This window comes from Camelus ferus, chromosome 5 (assembly GCF_009834535.1).
Source record: "Camelus ferus isolate YT-003-E chromosome 5, BCGSAC_Cfer_1.0, whole genome shotgun sequence".
NCBI lineage: Eukaryota > Metazoa > Chordata > Mammalia > Artiodactyla > Camelidae > Camelus > Camelus ferus.
The window spans coordinates 13,336,471-13,364,430 of NC_045700.1; the positions used below are offsets into that span (position 1 = coordinate 13,336,471).

Genomic DNA, 27,960 nt, shown 5'->3' on the forward strand with positions numbered 1-27,960 from the left:
AAAATGAACACATTATAATGTAAACTAAATCCATGATTTATCTGATTGGGCCATACAAAAAGATGAAAATAAGTGAGGAAATAAAATCTGACTTAAAAATAGAAATGCCACTAAAAAGCAAAGACAAAAACTACATAACTACTCGTACTTCATTTGTTCCAGAGAAAATTATTTTTCATTCAACATAAGAGATAAATCTGTTAGAAAAAGCAACAGCAATCCGTGTTATCTGGGAGGAAACTGTTAGAATCTGTCATTGTTTTCTCTTTGGCAGCCTGATTATGTCTGGGTAATACCATATTCAAATGTGTTCATCTGTGTGGTTTCTTGGAAAAACAAGCAGAGGCAATTTAGCTTATGTGTGCCAATACAACATAGCTCTTTTTTTTAATTCAACAAAATAAAATAAACGATTTGCATCTTGGTCGATGTTGATGTTTACAAGTAAGTACTGCAAATCTCAAAATCTGTAAAACATTATTTCCCCCCTCATAAAGGCATAATGGGATAGTTTAATTGTTGCTCTGACATTTTAAAACACAGGTCAGATGCTTAAATGACACCTTTTAAATTACAGCTGCCAAGAGATTGCTCGCAACAGAATATAACATGACATTTTAACTAACTCTAACCAGGAGCTGTTATTTTTGTAGAACATAATGGTAACCAGAATAAATTCATTTTGAGTTTTTGCATAACAATAACAAATCAGCTGTCACCAGTCCAATAAAGTACTTAATTTTATCAACTGTTTATTGGGGGAAAAAAAATTTTATAAATAGAGACAGATTAATCTTTTCCAAACCTCATTTAAAAGGGTCAAATCATTCTTTTTTTAAAAATCCTGATGTCTAAGACAGTAGGAAGAAAGATCTTTTTGCCTCAAAGTCATATTTGCAGACACATACCAAGGCGAGGACATGAACTGAAGTCAGTCTGATAGCAAGGTCACCTCAATCACTATCTGCTGTAAGTTCTCCGCAAACTCGGTACCTAAGTCATCCAAATTCTGCTGGCCTTAGACCTACCATCCAGAAAACAACTCTACCTTCTTTAAGTGGTTTCTTATGAGGAATAAATGAGATGATTGGGCATTCCCTTTGTAAAATATACATAAGCTTGTATTTCTTCAAATTAAGACACACATCCTTAAATGTTAACTTAATTTTGTTTTGTTTTGTTTTCTTTTCCTTTCCAGAAAGGGTTCCTTAAATTTCTTGGGTTCCCTCTACTTCCCTGGTTCTAAATTTTGTCTCAAATGAACACTTTGAGCCCAACTTCAAGGATCAGATCCTTCTCTAACATTAAAGACTTACCTAGCCATCAACATCACAGTGGCAATATCAACCTGTATAAATTGTTTCCCAAAATGAAGTCTAGTGTAAAAGTTTTACTATCAGGGATACCTCTAGAAGGGAAAATAAAGCCTATATAATGGAACTGGACAATCCCTATTAAATGATTGTTTAACTGAGATTAAGCAGAGTTCTGATGTTGCCAACTAAAAACTGTCACTTGCCATTTGCCTCTCCAAGGATTAAGTCACAAGTCACTGCAGTTGCTACCCTTCAACACTCTCTGAAGAGTCCAGAGTGGAGATCAGGAATGAGGCACCGTGTGCTCTGGGAAAACTGGCAGAACAGGCCTTCAGATAATTAGATATTTTGGGAGAAGATTTTATGAGCCCAAATTCTTGTGTCTCCTCATATCTAAAAAAGCACCAAAGTCATTAACAGTGTCATCTCCTCCTCGTGACCAAGAGCAAGCCTCTGCCAAAATGTGTGCTTAACTGCACATTGCCCCTTCACTGAAATCAGAATACTGAGTACCCCCTGCCTCTTCAAAGCACTTTCTCAGAGTTATCTGAGATGCTGTCTCCCAGGTTATAGTCCTCATTTTGCTCCAAATAAAACTTAAGAGAAATATCATATGATATTGCTTATATGTGGAATCTTAAAAAAAAAAAAAAAAAGGACACAAATGAACTTATCTACAAAACAAGAACATAGACATAGTAAACAACCTTATGGTTACCGGGGAAAGGGGGAGGGAGGGGATAAATTTGGGAGTTTGAGATTTGCAGATGTTAGCCACTATATATAAAAAATAGATTTGAAAAAAGTTTCTTCTGTATAGCACAGGGAACTATGCTCTATATCTTGTAATAACCTTTAATGAAATAATATAAAAATGAATATATGTATGTATATGCAAGACTGGGACATTGTGCTGTACACCAGAAATTGACACATTGTAATTGACTGTACTTCAATTAAAAAAAAGAAAGAAACAGACTCACAGACATAGAGAACAAACTAATGGTTACCTGAGGGTAGAGGGGGTGGGAAGGGATAAACTAGGAATTTGAAAACTGCAGCTCTTGGGGAGTGATGGAAATGTTAGCTATCTTGATTGTGGTGGTGTTTTCATGGGTGTGTACATTTATCAAAATTTATCAGATTGTACATCTGAAATATGTATAATTTATAGTACAGGAATCATGCCATAATAAAGGTGTTAAAAATACACCAAAAAAAACCCTTAACTCACAACACTCACATTGTGCTTTTTCATTTTTCAGTTGACATGTCTTATACATGAATGCTTGACTTCTTTTATGCTCTGATAGACCTGTGAAGATCGACCCAAGATGCTCACCTAGAGAAGGTACTAAAGGAATAAAAAAAAAAAAATGCCTACAAGCAAGATCTAGAGCTAACAGTGAAGACAGTTTCAGTGCTTCACCATGTTGTCTCTTGTAAACCATAAGAGTGAATTAACCTGATGACCCTGTGTTGACACTGACTGATTACAGACTCCAATCAAAGGGCAACAGGCCACTGTGGCTGAAGAACTGGTGGAGTAAACACATCCTACAGGTGGCTATTTCAGCATGGCAACCAGATTGAAGAGCTTGGTGAATATCCTCTACCGAACACATTCTAATTAATAAGACACACATCTCTAATTTCAAAATAGATCAAAACGGGTAACTGTATTCTGTGTGAAATGTTTCCTGGCCATGTTCACTGGTCATGCTACCTTAAAAAATAAATATGAGACTGCAGACGTAAACGTATAGCTAACTAAGACTAGTTCCCACAACTTACAGCATGAATGTACACTCATATATTTGTAGAGTATAATGATTGATCTCGTGTTACATATTCTTTTTTCTCTGAATCTAATACAAACAAAAACTATGTGGGCTTGATCAATCCATCTAAATAAGTCTGCCCTTTAATGAGAAAATAAAATGGAATGAAATTTTTTTTTTCTTTCAGAAACAGGTCCTTATTAAAGAAATACTTGTTGAATGGTTAACCCACTCTTCAAAAATAATTAGGACTTCTCTTGGCAGGCAGGGAAGTTGCTGACAAGCTTGGAAATTAGGACACCTGTGTCAAATTACTTCTGTAATAAAATCTGCAATCAAACCAAAATTACAATGAACATGTGATTCTCTGGTTATAGGCTTACATCCCTTACCTGCAAAATGGGATGCTATTTTGAGCAAAACATGTTCTAAATCATTTCTTAGACTAGATAACTCTTTGTACACTGTCTCCCCCACCCACTCCAAAAAAAAACCCCACTAAATATATTTTCAGGGTAGAAGGGGCTTAGTGAGAGAGCTTACCAGATTTAGTCTATTGCTATGTGTATTACTAAATATGACACTATTAGTGCTCTTGTTTGATTAGATCATAGCTATTAGAGCTGTGATGAACTTCAAGAGATCACCTCACATTTTGGCAAACCAAAGATGCCCTTTTCTTTAATCAGTCAAGGTCAAAGGAGGTAAGTGATTTGCCCAAGGTCATATAGCTAGAAAAGGAAGGCATAATGATTTCTGATCCTCCTCCTCCTTGGAAAAGTTGTTATAGAATCAGCCCTTTGTTCTAAAAGGCCCAGTGTCTTGCTGTATAATTTCAGGATCAGAAATTTCCTCTCCTTCCCTTCCTGGTTGAAAGTTGCCATTTGCCTAACTGGCTTTACCTAGAAAGCTGGGCCTTGGGGACATATGTGTGGACAAAGGGAAGATCAGAGGGGGATATTTCCTGTTATCGCCTCCGTTGGAGGTTTTCCCCTGGGGTTGGGGGGGGGGGTCTCTTCTAACACTGCTGAGGGGTCTCAAGTCTGAGGGTTAGAACAGGGAGGCCCGGTGCAGTTAGCGCTCTGAGGTTTGACCACGGTCGTGCCCAGGCCCAGAGACCTGCCAAGCCCGAAGTCCACACTAGTGGTCCTGATGCACATTCTAGTCCTCAGAACCAGAGGTTAAACAGACTCGGGTTCTTTCCTGTCTGATGAGGGAGGCAAAACCAGATAACTTCTAAGAGTACTTCAAGGCTTAGGACTCAGGCCTTGGGCCAGAAACCGTCGGTCTCCTGGCCTTCTGTCCCATTCTGCTGCAGGGTGTGAGGCCATGCAGCCAGGCTGGTGTCTGCCTGCTCAGAACTCGAGCAGATTCCTAACCACCATCATCCCTCCTCCTCACTTAATCTGTTTAGACTATCTTCCAGCCCCTGGTGACACTGAGTTTACAAACAGAGAGTATCTGTAACCGGCTGATTGCTTTCTGTAGCAATGCTTTTTCCACACTAGCATGCTGACTTTTCTTTTTCATTTCATAACATCCCTGCCAAAAATAACAGTGAAATCCAAAGACATGTGAATATGTGGTATGTAGGAAAAACTTAGGAAACTGTAATTCTGAATAATAATTGCCACTTTCATTTGTATGATTATCTTGTATGAAATTAACTCTCTGGGTTAGGGGTGTGTGGTTGTATGTTTGTACAGTTGGGGCAGAAGGGATTGGAAGTGACAGATATAAAGTAGGGGGTGGCGAGGCCAACCCCCATAGTCCCTAGGAAGCTGTTAAGAACTCCATAACCGTCTACTGATGTGTGAACAAATGAACAGACCACTGAAAGGCTGACTCCGGATTCAACATCTAGTACTTTTCCATCTGCCATCATTTAACATTGAAATCACAGAAGATCCCTATTCCTGGAAGACTTTATAGTCTTTCTTAGGAATCCCCCTCACATAGCACTGTGTGTGGCATTCTGCCTGGTGATCAAGAAGTACTTAACAGTAGCAGTAATAAGAGGGATGGCGGCGGCAGCTCTCCACACTGTATCAGACACCTCAATTTTATCATCTCGTAGTAACACTGTATAATCGGCACTAAGAGTTGCACCCATCACACAGATGAGTGACATGACAGGCAAAGGTTAAGTAACTAGTCAACTTCACAAAACTAGTAACTTACAGAGTCAGAACTCAAGCCAATGTGTGTCTTGTTTAAACCCTTGCTTTAATAAATGAGTAAGTGCATGACAAAATGAATGTAGCTATACTGTGTTTTTATACTGGGGCAACCGGGAAAGGGTTGGGTAGAGGAGGTTTAATTGAGTGAGTGTCCAGCTCTGTAAGGTCTTGGTTATACCAAACTCGCAAAGACATCAAAGAATCACTACGGCAGCAGAGCAAGTCCCTGGGGAAAAGGAAACTAGAATCAGACAGAAGAAAGTTCAAGAGACACACACAGGCATTCTGACACTCATTTCTTCCACCTGGTTAGCAGTCACCAACAGAAGACAGTGAAACAAGTCATTCATTTTTTAATAATCATGTCAGAATCGCTATGGTTAAGTGAAACACTACACTGAACATAAGCTCATCTTCCTTTAACAGAGATTCTTGGCATTTGGTAGGAACTCACAGCCATCACATTGCTCAGTTACACTGTACAGCAGATGTACAAATGAGCCGGTTAACAAAGGATTCCCGGAGAGAATGATGGATAAGCCAGCTCTTACCAGGGAAATTTTTTTTTCCTTCTTTCTGTTTCTTAATTATTCTTCTTTTCCCCTTTCCTCTCTCCTGACTCCCTTAATTTCTTTCTCAATCTCTTCATACATTAAATAAAAACTACAAACTATATTTTTGGAAATTTACACATCTCAAAGTCAAACTTTTTTTCAAAGATGGTGTGTTTCACAAAGTACCATATTGGAACAACCAATACTGCAATTTGTATAATTAGTCACCATAACTAGTTGACTAAATGACTCCAAAAGAGAGCCTCTGTTAATCACATGTTGTAAAGAGGAAATGAGTTCAACATGTTTAAGGGGCTTATAAATAACAAAGCTGGGGCAGGAACTGAACTATAAATACACAGCGTTTAACAACAGGCTGGAGCTGTGTAGCTTCAGCTGACTTGGGGACTAGCTCAGTCCTGTCACAGCGCTGACTGTTTATTCTAACGCTGAGCCACGTATGGTGACCAGTCTCTGAGCAAGCTAGTTGGGTGGCTTGTAGTGGCATGCCAATTCTTTGTTTTTGGAAGACAGCTGGAGTTTAAAGTGGGAGTAACCTCTCTCTGCCTTTCATACCAGTACCTACTGAGGAGGAGTAAAGCTTCTGAGTACTGATTTAATCCCCAAAGAACAAAACCTACTGATAATCTACATATCAGTGTTCAACTCTTTAACCCAAGGAGCACAACATAAAGAGCACTGCAAGGGCAGTTTGGAGAGGGTCCTTGGACAGAGAGCAACTGGGAACGTAGAAACCACAGAGAAAGAAAAGGAAGAGAGAAAGAAAGTAGAGGTGCTAATATTTAGAGGCTTAGCTCATTCTCTTTTGATCTAATTCTCTCTGTCAAATCCTCCTTCACCACTGTCATTACAGTTGGGCTATCTCCTATGTATGGAAACTTCCAGACTCCACTCCCTCATCTCCACCCACAATAGAAGTCAAATGTCCCCTATTAAATTGACAAACATAACGAGTCTCGAAGTAGCACTGCAGACCAAACATCTCCTTGGCATTCTCAATATATATCCTTTATATTTCAGCTTCCCCAAAATATCTTGCATGATATTTAAACCATAAAATCACTGTGCCATTTGCAAAATGTCTGGTTATGAGGTGTTTTTTTTTTTTTTATTCCAACCAATGCTAATGTGTCCTAAGATACCACATATGACGACCCTCTTAAGGCATTTGAATGTGAAATTATCATCCACAATACCATCATAAGAGAGTAATAAAGACAGATTACCTGGGGTTAAGAGGATGACTGACATGGTGATGAGTGAGCATACAACTAAAATCACCAGCAGGGCAATAGCAATTCCCTTCCAGTTTCTCTGTGGAGGGCTGTTACTTCCCAGTTCCTACCGAGACAGAAAAAAAAAAAAAAAGTTTCATAATTATACATGCTCCAAGAGAAATGTATTCATAAAGGAATGATTCAGTGCATGGAAGAATCACAGTTTGAAAGGTGATTAGAATCCTCTTCCTCTTCAGTAGCTCATTTAATTATTCAAAGGTGCATATATTATAAATGGCTATCTTCTGGGCAGGGGGCAATCTTATTTCTCCAAGAGATAAACCAGCAGAGCTTTATGCCTGCTGTCCAAAACATAGGTGGCATTAAAATACATTGACTATAAACACTAGGGTGATAGCCAAGATACTCTGCAAAATAATTATGGAAATAAAGTGTGCCCATTTACATTTTTTTCTTGCTACAATGGAACCTACAATAAAGATTTAAATACTCATATTCCTGAAGCACTATAGACTACTTTTCTAACTGGTGAGGGGAGAAAAGATTAGAGATGGGAAAAATCATTCAAAATGCCCCTCACTGCAGATCAGCGCACATTTGTCAACCCGAAAGGTCCTTTTTAAACAGTTCCCCCACCACCCATAAAAATCAACAGAATGTAGTAACTAAATTAGGTGAGTGCTTCTATATCAATGGTTAACGACATCCTCTCCCAGGACAGCAGGCATATTGGCAAGGAAGTGTGACTGATGATGGAGGATAAACCTGAGCATCTCTTACAATACATGTAGTAAAGCTTTTCATTTTTCAGATGATCTGTGCTCTACTCTGCTGACTAGAAACGTGAGCATAATTCACCAAAGTAAAGCACAGACCACACTGGTTTGAGATGAATGCCAAATTTTCTTTGCAATCAGGTTTATAAAACACTAAGCCTCTTGTTCCTTTCTCCCTACCCCAACCCCCAACCTTTTTTTCCTTCATTCCTAATAAAGCCTCCTTTATTCAGAAATAGCCGAGTGGTTTGGGGACAAATGAAACAAAACGTAAAGGTATTCAGTTCTCTGTGTTCACAAATCACCCAAGAAGCCATTAGTCTTCCTTTAAACAAAGATAAAGAAAACAGCAAACATCTGATAAACTATAAATGGAACGGTACTTACGACTCACGTTTAAAGAACTGAAGCCAATGTTCATATAGTGATATTGGCATTCAATTCTGCCATAAACCCTTTGGATTTAAAGAATTTTGCTGCAAATAAATGCAAGAAGAGAGCATGCATAGGAAGCATTTTGTTATTGTTTGTTCTCCCCCTTCTCAGATCAGTAGCTTTAGGTCTGTCTTTCACTCTGAGGAACCAAACCCAGCAGAGGTCACTTCCATCCTTTTTTGAAACGGCTCACTCCATCTCTCTCTTGCATTCTTACTGGTGCTTATTATCCAACACTTCTATTCCTCTTTCATTTTGGTTAGCATTCCATTCATAAACTTATTCCACATAAATCGAGACAGTAGATTACCAGCATTAAAGTAACAACATCAAGGCAAGCCAGAGTTGTCTGAAGACCGTCACCCTTTTCTGGATGCAGTGTGACTGCAAGTTTCTAGGTGAGTTTCTTCATCAGAGTCTGTGTGATGTGATGGCCAGTCATTCTCCACATTAAGGCTTTCAGAAGCCAGAATGATAGATTAGAGAGAAACAGAAGCCTGTGATGGTCCAAAAGTTGTGAAACACTCATCTCAAGAACTAAGAGAGAATGAAGGAAGGGGCAGCAAACAATAGGAAGTGTATCTGGGCCAAGAATCATAAATGCTTTCCTATTTATTAACTCAAAGGGAGGTACAAAAAAATGGAAAAGAATACGAGTAAGTGATTCTTCTCAGTCCAGCAAAGGAAACAAGAGTAAATGATCATTTTAAATCTACTCATTCTGATCTTGTTTCAGCGCCACTAGATCTCAAGGCAGATTTTTAGAGAAGTGACTTCGGCGTGTGCTTTTCAGTTTTTAAATGATGTCACTATGTAATGTCCACCAAACGTTGTCTAACAGTCAGAAAAGCTATCTTACTATGGATTTGGTATTGCACTGAGTACTTTATATTCACAATCTCACATAATCCTCTTAAGAATCAGTTGAAATGACTATTATTTTGACAAATTTGCTGGTGAGAAAAATGTGATTTAGAGAGATGAATAACAAATCACTTACTGTCAATAAGGGGGAGACCTCAGGGTCCAGTTCAGAAAGTCTGGCTTCAGAAACCACACCCACTATAGTATGCTTTTCTAAAAGCAAATATTTCTAAGATAAATGCACGAGTCAATCAGTAAGTCAGTAAATCAAGGGACAATTTGAACCCCTACATAATAATAGTTGTACTTTAACACCTTTTGAGAAAATTCACAATTATATAAAAACTATTCTGAATCCCGTAATGTTTTCAAATAAATTCATATTTCCCAGTAACAGTAGACTAGAAAAAATACACCATTTAAAAAATGGTAAAATGTGTTGTTTTTTTTTTTTTTTTTTTAGTAAAAAAGACTTTTCTGTTCATAAAGTGATACACATAAGAATGAGTGACTCCTCTAAAATGGCTCAATGCCCAAGGCATCTACCAGTCTCGGCTTAGGAAGAGCAGACGTAATGAACTCTTACTATAATTCTCTCCTCTCCATCCAGCCTAAATTCTGTAACCATTATAATATTTCTGAAGCATGGTTTTACTTACATCACTTTATTCCACAAGGTCCTTTAATGTCCCTATACTGTCTAAAGAATTAAGTGCAAATGTGTGAGTCTGGAATAACAATTGTCTATAGCCCAGCTACAGTTTTTCATCCAGCTTGATTTTTTTGTGAGAAAGAACAACTGCCCTATTCTGCTCTGATCACCGTTTCCCACATATGCCTCAGATGTTTCAAACTTCACGTCACCATTCCACTCCCAGATTTTCTCCATCCAGTGCCTTTCATATGCATCCAATTACAGACATTGTCAATCATTCAACATCCGCTCAAATATCTCTCCTCTTGGGAATTTCCCCCAATCATGCAAGTCAGATATGATTTTCCTTCTTTTGGAAAAAAAAAAAAAAAAAAACCCAACATACGTTGTACTGATAGGGTTAAGCCCAACTCTGCTACTTAACAGCTCTGAGACTGCAAACAGGCTTCTACGTTTTTCTAACTCTCAGATTTTTTTTTTAAATCTGAACAACTGGAATCATAATGCTAATTATTTTTAAATGTAACAAGGATTAAAACAAATTTGTTTGAATACAAAGCTCTTTCTTAAATGGACAATAAGAAAGTTCACACTAATTAAACTGCTGGGAATGTTATTCCTCAGGACATGTGCACATATCCCTCTTTCTCTCTTTCTCATCATTTCACTTTTCAAGCCTCAATCTTAAATGCTCCTTTCTTGGGGAAGCCTTGCTGGAACACCCTCTCTAAAATAACATTCCATATCCCCATCTACGACTTCAATCGGCTTTATTTTTCTTCAGAGCATTACCATATTTGAGTATATGTCATGTTATAGTTAACCAGACATCTATAGTAATATACATTAAGCTGTTCCAATGTTCATGTTATCTGTCTCAGCTCTCTAGAATAGAAGCTTCATGATGTCAGTCACCTAGACCATCTTTTCTGCTATATCCTTAGCATTTTGTATGGTGTTTGGCACATACTAGGTATGCCATACATAATTTAAAAATGAATGAATGAATGAATGAATGAATGAATGAATGAAAGCAGCTCTGATGATGATACAATGATGGTGGTGGTGATGGTAGTGATGCTAACGCTTAAAACCATGTATGAACAGCCATCATATCCTTGTCAACGTTATTATCTCCTTAAAGTAAGAATCCCATCTTAGATAGCTTTATATTTATATTCCCTAGATCACTTCACATATCTCTGGTTCTCTTAATAGGTACTTAGAAAATGATTGCCCAATTAATTAAGTGGTATAAATGTTACCTGAAAGGGTTCAGAGATACAGTGCCATTAGTTAAACATACATTAATAGTAATTTTTAAAATACAGATACTTGCTATAGATTAATTTGACTGCAATTATTTTTAGCCTCATTTATCTGAGGCTTGGATCCCAAAATACAAGCATGGAGTATTAACACGTTTGGCTCCATTAGGCTTTGGATATTAACATGGAATACACAGATTCTTTGTTTGATTCTCAACACATCACAACAATTATCGAAAATTTAAATCTTCACTTTTCTTTTATCTCTTCCCTGTATTTATTTTATTGCTTCAAAACCATTCTGATGTGCTTGAGCCTTCATAAAAACAGACTGTTAATGTTTTCTGAAATAAATTTGTTTGTCTAAAACAATGGGGCAGCACATTCCATCCATAAAATTTTTCTATGGGATTTTCTGTTGATAACTCAGAAGTTTGAATTATTTTTTATTTAAATGGTTTTACTTTACTCTTGGTGTTCACATTCACAGCTGTGAGTAGTTCCAACTGTGAATAGGTCAAGAAACAGTCCAAAGACATTTATACTTAATAACTGGAAAGTATCTTTAAGGAAGTTAAAATACTTTTAAATATTCTGTATTGTTCCATGATATTAGAAAAGCACAGCATTTTAGAGTTAACTTTTAAAGCCACCTAGAAAAATTATTTAAAAAAATTTTTAATGCTTTTATATCATTCTTACAAATGTTTAGCCAGCTTGGCTTGAAAAACTATGAGATCTGGGTACTCAGCAGTTGGCCAATTCTTTGTAAACCATGCTATTTAGCAAAATGTACTGGAGTATTTTAGAATGTAGACTATTACACTAGATGCAGCTGGGAATACAAATTAAAGTGAGAAATGTCCCCAATGACTATAAACTCTGTTGAAGATTTCGCTTACCACCAATATAGTACAGAATTATATAAATAAAGATAAAACAGGAAATCACAAAATTTTTCTCTGGGAAATGAGAGGGAAAGTTATTAATTTCCTTGTGCTGATATAAAATTTCTTTCTTTGAACAACAAGCAGCATTTCCTAAAGACTGGGGTGCTGGATGTGGTAGGATTACACAGAATCTGGAAAGACAAAAGGAATCATACAATTTTTTTTCTTTTTTCAGTAACTGGAAAGTGTATATGAAAATGCACACTTAGGTATTGGAAAATTCAACAAAGTGAGCATTTTTTTCTTTTCTAGCAAAAATAATAATTGACATAATTTACAACCTGGAGTAAACCAGTAAACATATAAGGAATTGAGATAATGTTTAAGTAGTTCCACAAAAGTACAGGGCCACAGATTTTGCCTCCAAGACAAATAATTCCTGTACCATCTGAGACATTTTAGAGTATATTAAAAGAAGGAAAAATTCCAAATTTTTAAGTTTACATTATCTTCACAGTATGTCTTAAAAAGAGAGCGCATAAAAATTTTCAATTTAAATAAAGAAATAAATGCAAATACACTAAATAAAATTTTAGTGAATTAAATGTAGGACCTCAGTATAAATAATAATTAAATATTGTGAAATAATGTCCACCATTAGGAGATATAGTCACAGTTCCCCACAACATTTAAGAATATTAATAAAGAAAATATAATCATTGAGGTTTTCTTTTTCCATATTTAATTTGTAGTTAAATACTTGTAATATGTACTACTTCTTAAGATTTAACCATCATACTCATGGACATTCACAAGTTCCTCATTTATCATGCTTCTGTAATTAAAGGGCCCTATGCTAAGTAAAGTGCCTATTTTTTTTGGTAAATGATCACAAGATGTACACTTTTCAGAGTTACATTTGTTATTGTTTTATGCCGTCAGTGTACATGAGGCGGGCCTGAAATCAGTCCTACTCATAGTGTGAACTATAGACAGCAACCTCAGTATCACCTCAAAGCTTGTTAGAGATCTAAAGCAAGAGTCTTCTATTGCTGTTTGATTTATTACTTTTTCCTTGAATTCTGCTTTGGTTTTATTTGTTTACCATTAATTTGTTTATAACAGAGCTAGCAATGATCTCAATTGTAATTTGGCATTTATCACCCCCCAATAATTATGTTTGTTTGTGACACACTCCTAGATGGATCGCCATTAAATTAGAAACAAAACAAAGATGACAGCTCTCATCAATATATTTTTCAGCAATAGTGTCATATTTCTATCATGATTTAGAGGTTTGGAAGATTATCTGTGATTCTGAATCTGTCTAAGCTTCCAAACCACGACTAAAACTGTAAAAACGCAATTTAATAAAACAAACAGATCTGATATGAGCAAGATGGCAGACTGGGAAGATCCAGGCCTCATTTCCCCATGGAAACATCAAGTAAACAACGATAGACTGATTAACATAGCATTAGGGGAGCTCTGCAAACCAGTTAAGGATCTGCAGCAACCAAGCAAATGCCTGATCAAGAAAATCCACACTCAAGAAGGCAGGACGTTTCCCGGCATGTCTGCATGTCCTTGTTCCCTCCCAGGCACAGAGCAGTATGATCAGAAGGATGTGGTTCAACTCCCAGGTCCTTCCTTCAAATGGAAGAAATGAGTAGAACCTGTTTGCATGCTCTGGCCTATCTGTGGGCTACCTGAGGGACTGGTTTCTGTCTTGCTTGACAGAAATGCCAGCATAGTTTGGTTCTCAGGTTGGAAGGCATGGAAGGCAGTGGATGTCTGCATGGTGACTCAAAACTTCAGGAGGACTATAGACACAATCTGAAAACAAGAGGTTACTGGTTTTCAAACACAGTAGAACACCTAAGGCCTTAAGAAAAAACAGAGGTGAAACTCTTAAAGAAATCAAGACATTTTAAAACAGCCATGTATACAGGGGCATTGGGGGGTTGGGGTGAGGGGAACATGCATGCACAGGCCCAGGGAAGATAAATGGGGGAAAAAAAAACCGAGACTATCTTGAGGCTTCCTACTGGACTGATAAGTGAGCATTTTCCTCTGCACAAAGCCAGTCCCCAAAGATTGGAAGAAGTGGTTACTATTTTTTCAAATGCCCAATTTTCAACAAAAGAGCACAGGCATACAAAGAAACAGGGGAACATGGTCCAGTGAAAAACAAACTCTATCTCTAGAAACTATCTGTAAAATAACAAAGGTTTCAGACTTACTAGAGAGACTTTAAAACAGCTTTCAGAAATATGCTCTCAGAGCAAAAAGAAAACATGGACAAAGAACTAAAAAAATTAGGAAAATTAGGTATGGACCAAAGATGAACCAAGATATAGAAATTATTTTTAAAAAACACAGAAATTCTGGAATTGAAAAGTACAAAAGCCTAATTGAAAAAACTCACTAGAGGGATTCAACAGCCAACTCAAAGAGTAGAAAAAGAATCAGTGAACCTGAAGACTGATCATTTAAAGTTTATCATGTCTGAGGAGTGGGGATGGGGAGGTGCAGGGGTAGGGAGGGGGAGAACAAAGAAAAGTAAACAGAACCTATGGGACTTATTGGATAGCATCAAATGGAACAGTATACACATTATGGGAATCCCATAAGGAGAAGAAAAAGAGATGGGAGAAAGGGTCAGAGAGCTTATTTGAAGAAATAATGACTGGAACTTTTCTAATTTAAGGAAAGATATGGATATAAGACAAACAAGAAGCTCAATGAACTTCAAGTAAGATACATCTAAAGAGACCAACCCTGAGACATATTTTAATCAATACATTAAAAGTTAAAGACAAAGAGATAATCTTGAAAGAAGAAAGAAGAAAGAGAAAAGTGCCGGGCTCATCACTTCTCATCACTTACAAGTATCTGGAAAGGATATCTCAGCAGAAACTTTGCAGGACAGAAGCAGTGAGATAATATAATTAAGGTACTGAAAGAAAAAAATAGTCAACCAAAAAAAAAAAAAAAAATATATATAATATATATATATATATATATATATATATATATATATATGTCCAGTAAATATGTGCTTTGAAAATAAGGGAGAAACTAAGACATCCCTAGATAAATAAAAGATGAAAGACCGTACTTATTACACTTGGCCTTCAAGAAATGCTAAAGGGAGTCCTTCAAGTTGAAATGAAAACATTGCTAGACAGTGACTTGAAGTCATATGAAAATACAAAGTATGGCTTAAGGGTAAATGTGAGGACAAAAATAAAAATGAGTGATTCTGGCTCCTAACTTCACATTTTATTCTTCTACAGAATTTAAATAAAAACATAAAAAATAATTATCAGTCTATGTTAAAGGTGCACAATATAGCGATGTCATTTATATAACACAGTTTACAGAAAGTAGGCAGGACGGAGCCATAAAGGAATCAAGTTTCTCTGTCTCTGTGAGGAGTTACTGTTTAATGCATATGGAGTTTCAGTTTGAGGAGACGATAAATGTACTTGAGATGGACGGTGATGATGACTGCATAACAATGTGAATGTACTTAAACCACTGATAATACATTTAAAAATTACTAAAATGGTAAGTTTTATGTTATGCATATTTGTCACGATTTTTTAAATGCATATAATAGCAACAGTCACCATAGCAACAGATACAGTTAAGTTTTAGGGTCCAAAGTTTTAGGGTCCAAAGGAAGAAAGTAACAAAACTCTACTGGAGGATTTATAAGACCACCTGAAGGATGTAGGAAATCACTGAATTCCTTTTAAGCAAGATTCAGTATGGAAAACAAATGGCCATTTTCCTAGATTAATCCAAAAATTTAAAGTAATTCCAGTAAAAATCCTAACAGAATTCTTTTTCCTTAAACTGATAAAATTATCTTGAAATTCATCTGGGAAAATAATCACATGAGGATAGAATGATTTTGAAAAACAGAAAAATAATGATGGATGCCAGATATTAAAACGCAATATAAATCTGTGCTAATGAAAAGTGTAATAAACCCAACTGGTGGTGCCTGAGACATAACGGTCACTCTCATTATCTCTCTCTGGACTTATTTACCAAACCAAGTTTTAGTCTCCATTGAGTTCCACCTCAGTTGAACGTGAGACCATTTCACACTCACCTCTGCATTCCCAACACCTACTGCAGCACATCATAGGTGTCCACAAAATACTTGGACCAAAACACTATGCTCAGCTTTATGCTTTAAGAGTAAAGAATAGGGTCTTTAATCTTGAGGGAGGCATCTCAGCCTAGAAGATGAAGTAGCTCTCTGCCTCCAAAAGCTAAAGAGGAAAGACATCCCAGGAGAGTAGCTGTCGACTCATCTCATGAGCTGTATGTTTTTTGCTTAAAAAACACTAAAAGTCTCAGGGGTCTACAAACTGTCAACAGTCCTAAATTTCTGGGGCTGGTTAGCCAGCATGAGATGCTTACAAGTCAGTCACCTCTGAGCTTGATTTCAGGAGATGAGAAGGCTGCGAACATCATCTTCCACTACATCTTCTCAAAGTTCTAATACTTTGCAAACTAACCTCTTACCTATGAGGAAGTCAGGGAATCTAGTCATTGCTCATCGTATCTGCGATGCCCAGCACGTTTTTTTTTGCATCCACCTGCATTCGCTGATTGCTTGAACATAACAAACAAAAAGTATTTTGGGGCTTTGTATAGTCTTAGTCTTTACCTAGCAGTTACGTCCAGATTTTCAAGTCTTAACTTGCAATAGTATCACATCAACAGATTAAAAACTACTTTTACATCAAAGCATGATAGAACACTAACTTGACAACAGATTATCCATGTCTAACGTGGAATGTTCACAGTAGAGAGAGAGAAAAAAAAAAGTAAATGCAGCATCTTGGTCTGCCCACGTTACTTGTGTGTTTTAAGGTAAGTCTTTCACTTTCTTTGGCATCAAATAGCAGCATATCCCCAAATAATGCCACTGGACACTCTGATGCAGCCAGCACGCCACAAAACCCATCCCCAGTCTTCTACCTCCTAGATGAAGCAGCTCTGCTTCGCTCACACACACAACAAAGGTGATGTGTTTGTGAGCCTTCCAAAAAATAGTGCAAGTGAAAACTTTTCATAAACTGTTTAGTCTGTAGAAGTTCAAGTTCTGTAACTATTTCTCTCAAATTTGAAGAATAAAAAACTGTACATAATTGTTCATGAGTATTAACTGCCCCTGAGTCAGGAAAAGCAGTTCTTTTGAAACAGACAGTTTTATAAGATTTTTGTAAACTCGTGATGAACATCTGCATTTTTGAAGCCTCAGCCTGTTGCAAAGATAGATGTCAGCTCACACCAGATGACGGAAAGAAGGAAGAAAAGAAAGGAAGGAAGGAAAGAAGGAAGTCCGGACTCCAGATGAGTTTACTGCCCTCAAATAAGTGTCAATCTAACAACGTAGTTGGGAAGATCAGTAGATAATTAAACAAAAGAAAAAAATAGAAAAAATATTCCCCCAAATTTAACATTATAGTGTAAAAAGCTGAATGTGTTAGGAATCCAGAGAAGAGAAGAGATCCCTGGTGGTGTTAAATGTCAGGTAGGCTAAAGATCAAATCTATTTTAAGCTTTCATTCGTGAAAGAAGACTTGGATCAGGAAGAACGGATAGGTGAAAGATAGAAGGCAGCCACACTAGGCTGAGGGACCCCCATTCCTGGCTAACTCTTCAATTTGAACAAGGTATCTTTAATTTGCTTCCTTTCCTAGTAGTGAGTTAAAGGTTGCAATTGCCCAGGAGTCATATAAGATTTCAGACAAAGGTTAAGGAAACAGTAAAGCCATTGGCAAAGTAGGACTGCCTGAGAAGAGCAAGTGTTGCTGGAGCTCCAAGCCAAGTTCAAAACCAGCATCATTATTTTGCTCTTCACAACACAGCTGACCTTTAGCCACTGCTGAGCATCTGGGGGAAAAAATGGCAATTCACCAGCTATCCTTATTTTAACTAACAGTACTGCTACATCACCACCACCAACACCCACGCCAGAAAAGACCCAGTGAGTCAGCACTGGGTTGGATCCAGAGATCCCTCTCCTTCTCGGGAACAAGGGTCATGTACTAGACGAAAAGCCGTTGGTTAGGAAGAATTCTCTCTCAGTAGAAAATCTTTGGGCTTCTCAGGAGTAGAAACCAGTATTGAAATGGAAATAGACACACACGACATAGCTCAAAACTTCATTTTTTTCACACTTTGATTTACTGAGCATCTATTTTTTTCCTCTGAAAAAATGTAATAAACTTTGAAAATTAAGCACTTCATTGTAAAAATGTTCAGTTCTGCCCTTTATATAGCAGGAATGGAGGTATAGCCACTTTTTTTTTCAAGTTGGAACACAGCATGTGTGTAGGAGAAAATTCAATTCTGTCTTCACATACAGAAATTTAATATCATTAAAAAGGCAGTTATCACTAGGACATCAATTTTACAACTTTTCTTCAAAAGGAAAAAAAAGAAATTAATGAAGTGGAGCAGAACAGGAACTAAATGTATATTTAATTATTGTATTGCTTTTGCCATTCAAATGTTAATACGTATCACACAGGTATTTTAAAAAGGAAAGAAATAAATTATATTTCCACTGTGGTAATCAACATACCTGTGCTCCTTTTAATTGGAAATGTTAAGAATATGAGTGTGTTGTAACTTCTTTGTTACCCTATGATGGTTATAACCAATTCTAACACGTATATACCATACACACACACAATGCAATGAAGAAAAAGGAAATTAACAAAGATGTGGACCTTTTATGTAAATCTACAGTAATGCAGTATCCTGGCAATTTTTCAGAAACCCCATGGACCAAGAATAATTAAATAAATCCAAGGTAAATTACACTCCATCTGCATAAGTATGCACCATGCATCATTTGTGCTCTGCTTAAAAGAGGATTTCTCTGGCTGAGATTTTTGTGTGGATGAGTAAGGCAATTACTCTCAAAGCCAGTCAATGTTTCTATTCATCTGCCGAAGAGAGTCTTTTTTTCCCTCAGGGTGTGAATACAGTAGCCAGTATCTGCAGCAGCCCTCAGAACGTCTCGTTGAAAATTGACCATTCCCCAATCTCTTTCAAAAGAGGTTCGCTCTAAAGGTTCACTTGGTAGGAATTATTAGATGATGGGTAGTTTAAATCTAAATTTCAATTTTTAAAAAAAATCTTGCATGTCATTTTTCATTCTCCAAGAGAGAATGAGCTACCAACTTTTTGTCTACATGGATAAGGAGGAGATGGGGGGGAGGGACAATCCATATGCCAGGGTGAGATAATCAACTTCAGGTCTGTCCCTCCTGTAAAACATCAGTCACTGCTTTGGCTACTTGACAAACATCTGTAACTCATTTTCTGGTGATACTTATTAGCCTAATAAAAGCATTCTGAGAATCTGGGGATGCGTAATAGTTGTCTCAGATCAGTCATAAACTGTCTCCTCGTAAAACACATCAATGTAAGGATCCCGTGTTAATAGTCACAAGTGATAAGTGTACCAGCAGGGAACCATTTTTCATCTTGCTAAGCCTTTAAAAGAGATTTGTGAAAATAAATTTAGAACAGTTCCTCTTAATTTGCAGATACTAACTATTATATATCAAATAGATAAACAGCAAGTTTATACTGTATAGCACAGAGAACTATATATTCAATATCTTATAGTAACTTATAGTTAAAAACAACATGAAAATTTATATATATATGTTCCTATGTGACTAAAGTATTATGCTGCAACCAGAAATTGACCCAGCATTGTAAACTGACTATACTTCAATAAAAACATTTTAAAAAAGAACGGTTCCTCCAAGAAGAGCTGTCAATATTATTTCGAAAGCTCCCTTCCTCTAAAAAGCAAAACTCAAAGGGAAGAGGGGCAGAGAGAGAGAACAAAAGAGTAGTAATTCTCCCAGATTTAAATTTACAAAACTTAATGAAAAATCAACAAAATCTACCAACTAGCATACAAATTCCATGAATCTTGTTTCTTTTGTTTCATTGTATCAACAGAGCCTGATGCATAGTAGAATCTCAATGTACATCTGGTCTCCTAGTTAACATATGCCCACCCATATCATGATGTGATGGCCTCTCCAGAGGGATTCATTGATGCCAAGTTTGCTTGAGGCCCCCTCGCTGGTCGATCCATGACACCTTGGCTTATTCCCGTGGTAGCACTTATTCAACTGCATCTGACTGTCCAGCTTTATGTATTTCTTCCATTAGATTATATCTTTAATCAATAAATATTTATTGTACAGGATGGGAATGATAGAATATAGGCTAATAGTGAGACTGAATGTCTTTCTTTCCAGGAAAGATATATTTATTTTTCTTTTCCCACCTTAATTAAAATATAATTGACAAATAATATTGTGTAAGACTTAAGTGTGCAAAGTGATAATTTGATACATTTTTGTATTGTGAAATAATTACCACCATAGGATCAGTTAACACTTGTTCTGCCTCATGAAATTAACATTTCTTTTTTTGGGAGAACATTTAAGATCTTTCGGCCATTTGCATGTTTTCTTTGAAAAAATTTCTGTGCAGGTCCCCTCCCCATTTTTTATCCAGAGTTGTTTCGTTGTTGTTTTTGCTATAGAGTTGTACGAATTTCTTATATTTTTGGATATTAACTCCTTATCAGATATAGGATTTGCAAATATTTTCTTCTGAGGAAAAATATGTTTTATTGTAGTTTTCCATGTTAAAAAAAACTGTTTATCTCAAAATAAACAAATTGTTTCTAATTAAATTTATAAGTTTTTGCACAGCAAAGGAAACCATAAACAGAATGAAAAGACAACCCACAGACTGAGAGAAAACATCTGCAAATAAATAATGCAGCTGACAAGGATTTAACTTCCAGAGTATACAAACAGCTCAACAACAACCACAACACAACCTGATCAAAAATGGGCAGAAATGCTAAACAGACATTTCTCCAGTGAAGACAGAAAGATGACCAATAGGCACATGAAAAGATGCTCAATATCACTAATTATCAGAGAAAGGCAAATCAAGACTACAATGAGGTATCACCTCTCACCAGTCATAATGGCTGCCATTAAAAAGTGATAAATGTTGGACAGAGTGTGGAGAAAAGCGAACCCTCCTACACTGTTGGTGGGAATATAATTTGGTACAGCCACTATGGAAAACAGTATGAAGATTCTTTTAAAAACTAAAAACAGAGTTGCCATATGATCCAGCAATCCCACTCCTGGCCATATACCTGGAGAAAACTCTAATTCAAAAAGATACACATACCCCAATGTTCACAGCAGCGCTATATACAATAGCCAAGACATAGAAGCAACCTAAATGTCTAATCAACAGATAGACTAGATAAAGAAGATGTGGTATATTTATACAATGGAATACTACTCGGCCATAAAAAAGGAATGAAATAATGACATTTGCAGCAACATGGATGGACCTAGAGATTATCATACTAAGTGAAGTAAGTCAGACAGAGAAAGATAAATGTAACATGATTTATATATAGAATCTTAAAAAAGTGACACAAATGAACTTATTTACAAAACAGAAAAAGACTCAGACATAGAAAACAAATTTATGGTTACCAATGGGGGAAGGGGTGGAGAGGCATAAATTGGGAGTTCAGGATTAGCAGATACAAACTACTAAATATAAAATAGATGAACAATAAGAATTTACTGTATAGCACAGGGAACTATATTCAATAGCTTGTAATAACCTATAATGAAAGAGAATATGAAAAAAATATATATGTATAACTGAATCACTATGCTGTACACCAGAATCTAACAACATTGTAAATCAACTATACTTCAATAAAAAAATTGCCCATCTCTTTCCTTTGATTTGGCTGTCAGGGGAAGACCAGGGATATTAAAACAAAGTGCTTCTCAAAAGCCTTAGTTTGCTCCTTCAGCACAAACAGAGATTTACAGATGTCCATGTTGATTTAGATTTCAGCGATCAAATATGAACTTCCATAAAATCACTCAGGATATATGAATCCAGCACAACTGTTCTTCTCATTCTGCCTCTCCATTTTTTCTTTGTTAAAGACCATTTCTATCATTTCTGAATCCTCATTCTACCTCTCTCTCCACTTACTGGATGCATTACTCTAATGATGCCCTGTGTTGAATTCCAGTTTCTGAACAGCAAACTTTATTCTTTCCTTACCAGAAAGAATGTAGTCTGTACTACAAAATGGTATCACAGTAAATTAGGGGAATAAAAGGAAAGACTGCTTTCTCAGAGTTGAATCATAAGAAACAGAACTGGTCCCAGTTCACAGGGGAAGACGCTGCCTGTATCCTGATTACACTGTCGTGTAGAAACGCTGTCCAGGAACCAGAAGGTGGCAAATGTCAGCAGTGCCCTCCTAGCTCTTAACAACTCTGATTCTCAAGACACAAAATTCCTATTGAAGAAATGAATGTATAAGGAAATACAGGGCTAAGACTATTAAATATCATAGCTGTAAAACTGACATCCCTTGCTCTGATGCCACGTTCACCAAGCAACTTCTAGATGTTCATGTGGCTTCCCGGACATGCCTGCCATTAGGGACAGAAAAGCTTGAGCAGACTGACCCAGGGCCTACAGGCTGCAACGTCATTTTTCTTTCCTTTGTCAATGTGTACCTTTGCCAGTCTCCATGCCCTCGGTTAATGTGAATCTGTACCCAAGAGACAGATCCATTTAATGTGATTATAAACATGAAAGAATCTGTGGCCCAAACTTGACTGACAGATCTTGTAAACCTGGGTGAATCCACCAAAATAAATGGGATGTTGTGAGGAATATATGAGAGAACCAGCCAGCAGACTTCACTGGGTGATCTTCTGAGCTTAGCATTCACCTGTCTTTCTAACATTCAATAGACACATTTCCAAGATTCAGTCATCATTCCCAGCAGTGTATTTAGCAACAGCACATCCTAATGTTAAGACCCTTAAGCACAGAAGTAGGTGCTTCTGGAGGAACGTTACAGCTCAGTGGTAGAGTGCACGCTTAACACTCTGGTTCAATCCCTACTATCTCCATGAAAAAAATAAATTAATAAACCTAATTTTCCCTCCCACCAAAAAAAAGTAGAAATAAAAAAAAATTAAAAGTAAGCGCTTCAGCTTGATAACTACATGTTTAGCAGCTGCAGCAAACAATTTTGGTAAAACAACTACAAAATACATTATACCTGTGAACCACTAAAGCTATGCTCCCTGAATATGAACACACACCACTTTGGAGGACACAGCAGGCTGGCAGGGTTATGGTAAGCTGCTAAATAAATTCAAATTCCACTCCCAGAGAATCCAACCTACCTGAACATTTGACATGTACAAGTTTTCTAGCCAATTAATTAGTTAAAATGTGATGTTTTAAAGTAAGCATAGATCTATTACAGAGTAGTGAGCAAAACTACATAGTATGTTTTAAAGACAAATCATTTAGAACCCAAAGATACTTCAAGAAGTAATTTTTATTGAGTTCCTAGGCTTCCTTGTTACTGTTTAGCAGGCAAGTTTAAAGAATGCTGCTTTAAAATAAGATTTAAAAAGTTTAAACTGTCCATTATATACTTACATACATATATATAATTGATTTATATCCAGTTATTTAGTTTTATACATATATGAAGTCTACTATGTGAAAGATATTACCAGGAGAGATTCACTTCTATGGAATCTTAGAGGCTTTTATTTATTTTATTTATTTTATTAAATTTTTTATTTATTTTTATTTATTTTATTTATTTTTATTTACTTTTATTAATAGAGGCTTAAACAGCACTAAAGAAAATTAGAGCAGTAATTGAACATAATGAAAGATGGGATACATATATGGTATTATTTTAATAGAATAAAGATTTTCTCCAGAGATATTTTACAACAGGACCTAAAGAAAAGTTCTGTAAGTTCCATCAGGAAGCAAATGTTTGACCTAAATGACCACTTAAAACACTTTCCAGTTCCATAACTTTACAGGGAAGGCAATCAATTTCCCTAGCCTTAATCTTGAGAAAACATAGTCTATAGTAGGTAGTGGATTTGGGGGGAATGTACAGCGACACTGTGCTATAGATTTATAAAGTCCAGTCACTACCAAGGTCTTGGTGTTGATGAATGTGTTGAAAAGTAATGAGCTTACAATGCAGATCTGGTCAGTGACCATTTCATCCTCATAAAAGGTCAGTTCTGAAACTTTCACGCTTATGTAACTCACAGACGTTTCCAAGGAGTAGTAAATTCATTCGTATTGATAAACAGATTTAAGAATCAACACATCCATCATTCAAGTCAAGGTAGTAGTGGAAAACATATATGAATAAATAAAATATATGGATACAGTGGGCATATAAATTATTCTGTACTCAAGTACTATGATATCAGTATGTAGCAAGACTGCTTCACCCAATATTTGAAGGAGGAAAACAAAACACACCATTAACTTACCAGCTATTGGAAATTTGTGGTGAGTAAAATTCAATATGTCATGTTGGTTAGCAAAGCTTAAAGGCAGAATTTATATGTCTCCAAATTTAATAACATTGATTAATGGCCTTGAATATTTAGTCTGGGGTAGACTGAAGAAGTGATATGTGTCAAAGAGGCAGACCTGATCTGTGGTGATACAATCAACATGAGCCTCTCCTTTGTGGATCAGAGGTGGCAAGATGGGCAGACTAGCAGTCATTAGCCTGCCTCAGAGCCTGAAAAGCTGATTTGTCTTATCTTCATCTCCTTTAAGGGGAAAAAGGAGCTCTCTGCTGGCCAGAAAGAAGCATCGCTATCACAAGCAGTACGGGAGTGTTAGAGAAGTCAGAGACAAACGTATTTTATGTGCATGATGATTGATGTGTCATGATTTAGCGGAAAAAAAGGAAATGTCTTTTCCCAAATAGATGCTGTATCACCTTAGAGAGATGCCAACTAATCCTGTATCAGTGAATCTTTTGATTTAGGACAATGATTTCCCCTTAAACGCTGTTTTTAACTTTGTTCTCATCTCTGCTTTACTTTCGGTCCCAAATACATACATCAGTCTGTAGCCTTGAATGGTTTACAGAGATCTGAGCCAGTCCTCACATATAGGTCCTGTATGCCCAGAAGCAGGAAGCTTACATTTTAAATACTCCTACTGCACATTTGATTTGCAATATAGATCATGTGACTTAAGGAAATTTTTCTGCCAAATATTTGCATCTACAATTTATTTTGTATCAAAAGTATATCAAAAAACGATACAAATGAACTTATTTACAAAACAGAAACAGACTCAGACATAGAAAACAAACTTACGGTTATGGGGGGGTGGGAAGGGATTAATTGGGAGCTTGAGATTTGTAGATACTAACTACTGTATATAAAATAGATAAACAGCAAGTTTCTACTGTATAGCACAGGGAACTATACTGAATATCTTGTAACCCATAATGAAAAAGAATATGAAAAGGAATATATGTATATATATGTATGACTGAAATGTTATGCTATACACCAGAAATTGGCACATTGTAAACTGACTATACTTCAATAATAATTTTAAAAATCTAAAAAAAAAAAAAGTATATCGAAACTGGATACTCGATCAAGCACACGGTTATCCAGTCCCAGAGTCTAACAAGGTGAGAACATTAGAGACTTCAGAGGTGAGGACTGTTTATAAAATTCATGATTATCAAAATGCTTTTTTAAAATAAGTTTATTTTCAACTATCATTACCTGAATAGGCATTATGGAATTTCTTATCACTGTCTCAGGTAACTTAATCTTCTTTCCCAACGTTTTATTATGAAAAATTTTAACCATACAGAAAAGTAGATAAAAATGAACAGTGAACACCTATGTACGCAGAGGCTAGAGTCCAGAATTATTATTTTGCTGTGTAAGTCGCATTAACTTTTTTTAGGTAAAATTCACACAGAATAAAACGTGCAAATCTCAAATGAATCAGGTATCGTGTATTTCCATTTGCCGTCATATTTGTCTCTTTCAAATTTCAGTAAAACCTCCACATATCCTGCCCTTCCTCCATTTTCTGATGCGCTGGGACTGGCCTGATGCATTGTTCTGTTTATATGCATCCTTAATAATTTCATGAACGCTGACTTTACGATCTTACATTTTCTGCCTTTTCAGAGTGAAGGAATCTAATGATTAAAACCTCACCAGTTCTTCTAGATCGCAAATACATACTTGAATTTGTATTCCTGAATATTTCAGTAAGATTTTAGCAAACTCTCACATAAAGGTCTTGCACACAAGAAGCAGGAAGCATAAATATGATAGCGGCTACTGCATGTCTGGTTTGTAATGTATCAGCATCGCAAGACTTAAAGAAATTTCCTCAAAAGGACTTGCACATTGTAATTCCTTTGCTATCAAAAGCACATCAAAATTAGCTACTTCCTCAGTGATCTTATTCATTTTTAATGGAGAGTCAAAACAACAAAATGACCATTCAAAAAATGAGCATTTTTTAATTGAATTTAACAGTAAACTTCACTTCCTCCTTCTCTATCACCTCACTCTCACCACTCCTAATCCACACCCTCCCTCCTCCACACACACCCTCAGTTTCTTTCCTCAAACCCAATTTCAATTGCCATTGTCAAAAATAAGTCAACACTATTTCAATTTTCAGCCCTCTGCTTATATATGTGTGTGTGTGTATAAATATATATATATATATTTCATTTTAAACTTTCTAAGCCACCTGATACAGGAAAATAAATCATATTTAAAAATTTCAGTGACAAGGATGTGACTATATGTGTATACCATACAAAGAAATTCACTTAAATGTGTTTACCTCTACACAGGATCCTAGGAAGAATTACATCCAGTTTCTCTGATCTTGAAGCAAAAATACTAGCACAAAACCTGCATCAGCCCAAATCTCTCCAAATGTTATATTAAAAGCCAGTGCTTTGTAAACGTTAATGATGTTTGCATACCAGTGTTAGAACCCATAATAACTCTTTCTCAGAGCATTTTATTATAAAAATTAAACACTGGGGCTGTTTCCCTCCTGCAGTAATGAAAAAAGAGCAAATACTAATAAATTAAGTGGAGCAAAGACTATGATTTAAAACTTAACAATTTATTTATTAGAGCTAATGTAAAAGTTTCTCTAAATAATATACGGGAATGTAACTGCAGCATAGAGCGTGCAGAACAATTAACATACAGATGTTAACCTGTGAGAAAAACAACAAAGGCAATGAAGGAAAAAACCGATAAAGAAAATGCTTCATTAACTACAGTGGGTCATCCCTTTATTCCCACTAATATTTTAATCGCAAATTGCAAATGTGACTACAGGGCAAAGAGAAGCAGCTATAATGTAATTACATGTGGAAATCACATCCCAAGTTGTTCTTGGGTTTTATTTGTGGCAACTGTAGCTCTAAGACTCTGAGACAGTAGAGAGGAAGGCCCTCTCTTTTTTCCATTCCCAGCAGAAAGAGAGCACCAGGAAGGAGGACTGACCAATTTAACAATGTTCTTCGCTCGCCGAGATCAATCGATCTTTAATCCACCAAGTGAGGTGCTGCTTACATGCTTGAAATGAAAAGCATTCCATCTAACAATGGGATGCCTTTCCTCACTGGAGTTCTGTGTAGAAAGGGCACTAGAATAACTTGCACACATTCCAAAGTGGTAATATATACTGGAAGAAATTTTAAAATAAATCAACATGAATATAATTATCCTTCCTACAATACCCTCACTTTTCCTCTCTATTATACGTTAATACCTGCATTTCTCTTTTATATGTTCTTTAATACCTGCATCTCTCTATTATACGTTCTTTAATACCTGCATTTCTCTATTATACGTTCTTTAATACCTGCATCTGCATACCACAGCTCTAATACTGCAGGCAATGTATCTTTCAGCTTATGAAGTAGTAGGTGTTAATTATCATTTTAAAGCCAGCACAACTAAGACATTGTAGGTGATGTGTG

The 27,960-nt window shown here is 36.3% G+C and overlaps 1 protein-coding gene and 1 long non-coding RNA gene across 2 annotated transcripts in view; both read right to left on the bottom strand.

Moving 5' to 3' along the window:
• The window catches only part of DPP10 (dipeptidyl peptidase like 10), a 558,453-nt gene that overhangs the window by 431,690 nt on the left and 98,803 nt on the right, over window positions 1-27,960 (bottom strand). The window contains exon 2 of the mRNA XM_032479324.1: window positions 7,079-7,193. Within this exon, the coding sequence (XP_032335215.1) occupies window positions 7,079-7,193 (115 nt within the window). The remainder of the gene's footprint in view (window positions 1-7,078; window positions 7,194-27,960) is intronic.
• On the bottom strand, window positions 10,239-27,769 carry LOC116663580. The gene is made up of 3 exons (XR_004319785.1): window positions 27,634-27,769; window positions 13,172-13,175; window positions 10,239-10,248 (listed from the first exon to the last, which is right to left on the bottom strand). It is a non-coding gene; the product is annotated as an uncharacterized LOC116663580 (long non-coding RNA).